Consider the following 6,000-nt stretch of genomic DNA (forward strand, 5'->3'; position numbering starts at 1 on the left):
TTGTTGATACTTCCATTAAAAAATATTATAATTTTTATCAAAAGCAGTTGAACTCAACCAAAAGTAAACGAGTTAAAAAAAATAGTTAAATTTTCAATCAAAGCAATGATTTTTTAACTACACATATTAATCTTTAACACAAAAATTGCATTTTTTAGCAAATAGTTGAATTTTCAACAAAAAATATTTTTATTTTAAATAACCAGAAGTTAAATTTCACAAAAAAGTACGAATTTTCAAACAAATAATGATGAATAATAATACATAACTATATGGTAAATGATTATAAAAAATACAAAAGTCCTGAATTAAAATAGATTAATTTTGAACAAAGTGCTTGCATTTTTGTATAAAAAATATATTTTATACCAAAAATACGAATTCTCAACAAAATACATGAATTTACAACTAAAAAGATCAATTTCAATAAAAAAAAACATGAATTTTCAACTAAATAATTGAATTTTAAAAGAAAAATGATGGATTAAAAAAAACAAATGGAATAGTAAAATTTCAGTCAAAAATATTATTTTTTAATAGAACAAACTAATTTTCTATAAAATAGTTATATTTTCTACCAAAGTAATGAATTTTCTAACAATAAGAGATGTTTTTTCACTAAAAAGATTAATTGTCTATCAAAAGATGCATTTTTAACAAAATTTATAAATTTTGAACAAGGTGGTTTAACTTTTAACCAAAGAAATTAATTTTTAACTAAAGCTATGAATTTTCACACACAAAATTATTTTTTAACCAAATAGTTACATTTACAACCAAAAAGTCGAGTATTTAAAAAAAGTCATAGTTGATATTTCAACCAAAAAGATTTTCTTTTCTAAATCCAAAACAGTTCAATTTAACTAAAAAGACAAATTTTCAACAAAATGCTTGAATCCTTAACTGAAATAGATTAATTTTGAAGCAAACAGTAGAATTTTTGACAAAAAACGGTGGATTTTAAAAAAAAAAATTGAATGGTTACATTTTTGAAAAAAGAAACGAATTTTCAATAAAATTGTAAAATTTTCAATAAAAGAAATGAATTTTGTATCAAAAAGTTATATTTTCTATCAAGAAGATTAATTTTATACCAGAAATATGCACTTTTAACCAAATTAAAAAAGAAATTAAATTTCAATTAAAAATTTATTAGTTAAATTTGTTATCAAATATTAATTTTCAAGAATAATAAACGAACATTGAAAAAAATATTTAATTTGTCAAACAAATAAATTAATATTTAAAAAAAAGATAAATTTTCAACCAAAAAAGACGAACGTTTATCAAAAGAGTTAAATTTTTTAGCCAAAAAATTTTTCAGTCAATGAAGAAAAAAAAGTTCCATCCTAAATGTTGACATTTTATGTTAAAAAGATGAATTTTCTATAGAATTGAAAAAAAGTTAATTTTCAACCAAAATGAATGACTTTTATAAAAATAATCAAACTTTAACTTCAGTTTTTCAAAAATTCTCTGACTTTTTACAATTTCCTGATCTGTATGAACCGTGAAGTTTAAGTCTTGATAGGAAAGATATTTTGAGAAATGTTCGTAACAATACAAAAACGTCAAAATGTTTCGGCACAAGAAAAAAGGCGCAAATCTAGAAATAAATTTCTTACAATAATAAATAACAGAACACAGTAAATTGCTTGTAGCAGATATATTTCCTGAGTTTAAAAATTTTAAATTGTGATTTGTAGACAGGGAGGAAAACATTTCTGTAAAAATAAATCTGTACATACATAATCATATTTAAAAACTAATATACTATCATCTTGCAGACTTTTTTGCAGATAAAAATGATATATCTTAACAAAGTGATACTTTGATTAAATACTAAAATATTTTTATCATCATGCTCTAAACTTTCCTGAGACGAAAGTCCATTCTTGCATTAGAAAAGGCATTTTAGGATCAACAATATTTTATATGGAGTACGAAATTAATTTTCTCGCAAATTATTTTTATACGTCGGTGCGAGAGAGACAATATAAGACACAACTACATACATAACTTGAACATTTTTAGACGACAATATACATAATTATTCCTACTTATTATAAATATAAAATTGTACTATATCTTTTATGATAACATTTTTTTGACACATAATAATTTACTGATATTACAATCGCCCAGAAGCAACAATTATTCACTCCATTGAATTTCAAGCTTGAGATTAACATTTTTTAACATAGAAAGTTTACACGTAAGTATAAATTACTTCATATAATCGAACAATTCATGTTTACCAATTCTTTAACAACGATTTTAAACAACAACCGTATATCGACATTATACTTTAGTGAAAATATTAAATGTTATAAGAACATCTTTTATTAGGTGCAACCAATAACAATGAAGGAAAATAACTGCAATTGTAATCTAATTTTGAAATATAAAACTGGAATGTTTTAATTCTCCTTGAAAAATATCTAAAAAAGAATAAACTCTTAATCTCGTTACATAATTGCAGTTACGTTCTATAAATATTTATATAAAAAAATGCAAGTCTTAGAATCTAAATATTTTAATTCAGTGATTGGCACAACACATTTAATTTCCTTTTTCACCTTGAGGTCAGTAATTTTCCTTGACATGAATTAGCCGGCCCAAGACATTAATCAATGCATAATTATTAGTGTGTAATTATACTAAAGTTAGGAATTGATTTGACTTTTAATCCAAGCCTGATGCCTCAAACTAATTTCTTTTATTTTCTAAAAACAGTTTCAATATCAATCCTGATCTAAATTCCTTCATAACTATAAAATAAACTGTACACAAATTCTTGGAAATTGACTTGAAGGTATCCGCACATTTAGAATAGGATATTTAGAAGATTTCTTAAAATATTTTACAGTAGTGATTATCTTTTACCCTAACTCTTATCCTCGTATAAAAGATTAATCCGTTTTTGTTTTTATCTTTGCTTGGAGCATTAGAAAATAATAGAAACCAAGTTTCAATAAGGAACAGTTCTGAGAATATAAACTCACATTCAATTAACTATAAAAAAATCGTCGCACTAAGTGAGGAATTGCGAATCAAGACGACAAAAACTTAAACTTTTCACAGAAATATCGACTCGCGTTGGTTCTATGTAACAAAAATAGTAGATCTATAATCTGCGTCATGTTTGAAGAACGCGCTTTAATTCCTTTAGTTCCAAAAGCGTTTGTTAGGCAATAATTGTGCGTGTACTCAGGCATATGCATTAATAAAGCACAAATGGAAAATAAAAATAAATATCACATTGTCCTCACCATCCTATTTTGGTGAATCATTCCTTTGTACATGATAAGGTTTATAATAATTGTAACAATGGCCATGATAACTGCATTCTTCTGTTTCTAAGACTATTTCTAATGGAATTCTTGTCAGTATTAAAAACTCATGCAGCTCTTCTATCTTTCCCATTTGCTTCAATAATCTGGCACACGAGATCGAGAATTATACCTAAACTTTAACGGCTGTTGAAGGTTTGGCTTGTGTTCTACGCCTTGCGAGTTCAGAAAGACCGACGGGCCCAATATGAGGCTGCCGTGGACTATTTAACATCGCTCTATACGTCGCTGCAACCGCAGTCTGAATCGAAATTAATTTATTATATAATTAAATTTAATTTGAAAACATTGAGAGAGAGTCTTAAGGATGTACACTACGTACAATCAATATCAAAAGTTGGCTATCTTTAAAATGATTTGTAAAATCAACAAAACAAGATCTATTTTAAATTTCTGTAAATCCTGATGGATGCTTCTAAGAAAACTTCAGAAAAAAATAATTCAGGTTAAAATTGTTTATTCAACCGTGTTTGTTTAAACGCTTAGTTTTTCCTTTCTCTTCAGGGAAAAGTTACAAGTTTTATTTAATCCTATTGATCAAGGTCTCATTTTATTCTTCGTAGGATTCTCCAAATTTTTATTTGGGTTGATTTCATTTTAAAAAATTAATTGAGAAATCATAGAGTTAATATTGTTATAGACAATCATAGTTTAAATTTTAATTCACACCACACAAATAGAATGGTAAAAAAACCTTTAAAGAATAAAATGAGGCCTTGATCATTAGGATCAAATAAAAATTGTAACTTTTCCCTAAAGAGAAAGGAAAAACTAAACCTTTAAATAACTACTGATAAATAAAAAATTTTAACCTAAATTATTTTTTTCTGAAGAATGCTTAGAAACCTCCATCAATATTTACAGAAATTAATAGTAGAACTTTTTTGGTTGATTTTAGAAATCATTTTTAATATAGGCAACTTTTGAGATTGATTGTACGTAGTGTACATCCTTATTCGAGGGAATGAAAACTCGGCCGATCTAGTGTATAATAGGGTGGTCCGAAATTTCGACTTTCAATGTTTGGTGCTTGCCACCCCTCCCCCCTACAACCAAATTTGTTCGTTTTTTCAGAAAAAGAAATTACATTTTTTCTCCAATCGGTCAAAAACATTGCTCACGGGCTTTGAAATTAACATGGGGGTTTATTAAAGGGGAAAAGCTCGATTTTCTAAAAAAATGAAAAAAAAGTATTTGTTGACTTTTTCTAAAGTAAAGTTTAGTCACCTCTTTCGGAATGTTCAAGCAATAAAGAGATTTTTACGAAAATAAGAAAATAATATATTCTTTCAAGTAAATTCAATTCAAAACGTTTCAAATTTCTAACAATTAAATTTCAAATATTGCCATTTCAAGAAGATAAATGAATTTCGTACCAAATAGTTGAATTTTAAATAAAAAAGTTGAATTTTCAACAAAAAATGGAACAGTTAAATTTTAAATTGAAAAAATTAATTCTCAAATAAAAAAACAAACGAATTTTCAACAAAATAGTTCAATTTTCAATCAAATTTATTATATTTCAACCAAAACTATTAATCTTCTACTGAAATAGTTGAATTTTCCATCAAAAAATATAAAATTCAACAAAAAATAGAAAAGTTAAATTTTAAATCAATAAAATTAATTAACAAAAAAAAACGGAATTTTCACAAAAATAGCTTTATTTTCAACGATAGTGGTAAACTATCAACTAAAATTACGAATCATCTACTGAAACAGTTAAATTTCAAACCAAAAAGATTAGTTTTCGACAAAAAAGGCGAGTTTTCTGCTGAAAAAGATTAATTTTTAATAAAATAGTTGAATTTTTAACTAAAAAAGATAAATTTTCAAGAAAAATTGAAATAGATAAATTTTCAGTCCAAGAAATTAATTTTCAACAAACCAAACAAACTAATTTTAAAACAAATAAATTAATTTTTAACTAAAATCATGAATCTTCTACTGGAATATTTGAATATTAAGGCAAAAATATAAAGTTGCTACCACGGACATTATGTGTCGACCAAAAAAGATTAATTTTTCAATATAAAAAAAGAATTTTCAACCAAGAAAAAGTGAATTTTTAACAAAATGGTTTAATTAAAAAAACTATAATTGACAACGAAAATTATTTATCTTCTACTAGAATTATTGCATTATAAACTAAAAATACGAATTCTCAACCAAGATGATAAATTTTCAACCAAAAAAGACTAATTTTCAACAAAAAAACCTAAACTTTCAAGTAAAGAGAGAGATTTATGTTCAAGTAAAATTATAAAATATTCAACTGGAATAGTTACATTTTCAGTTAAAAAATTAATTTTTCACCAAAGCAAAAACGAATTTGTAACAAAATAGTTTAATTTTAACCAAAGTGATGAATTTTCAACTAAAATGTTTAATCTTTAACTGGAATAGTTACATTTTTAAATAAAATGATTAAATTTCTTTAAAAAAATGACAATTTTTCAACAACAAAAAAAAAAGAGTTAAATTCAATAATACAAACCTTCTTTTACTAATCAGAAAACATTGTTATTTAATTTTATATTAAAATTTTAAAATAATGTAAGCACGTTTTCGAAAATTTACTCTTCATTACAAAAAATAATTCCCTGACATTTCAAAACTATATTATATAATATTATAACTTTATTAA

General features: G+C 24.6%; 1 protein-coding gene across 3 annotated transcripts in view; it reads right to left on the reverse strand.

Annotated features, from left to right (window-relative positions):
* Window positions 1-1,857: 1,857 nt before the first annotated feature.
* Window positions 1,858-6,000, reverse strand: part of LOC117180857 (ribosomal protein S6 kinase 2 beta-like) — a 24,205-nt gene continuing 20,062 nt past the window's right edge. For all 3 annotated transcript variants that reach the window (XM_033373401.1, XM_033373400.1, XM_033373399.1), the window contains one exon: window positions 1,858-3,594. In XM_033373401.1, coding sequence (XP_033229292.1) covers window positions 3,466-3,594 — 129 coding nt within the window. In that variant the 3' untranslated portion in view covers window positions 1,858-3,465. The remainder of the gene's footprint in view (window positions 3,595-6,000) is intronic.

Source organism: Belonocnema kinseyi, chromosome 9 (genome assembly GCF_010883055.1).
Source record: "Belonocnema kinseyi isolate 2016_QV_RU_SX_M_011 chromosome 9, B_treatae_v1, whole genome shotgun sequence".
In the NCBI taxonomy this organism is placed as follows: Eukaryota; Metazoa; Arthropoda; class Insecta; order Hymenoptera; family Cynipidae; genus Belonocnema; species Belonocnema kinseyi.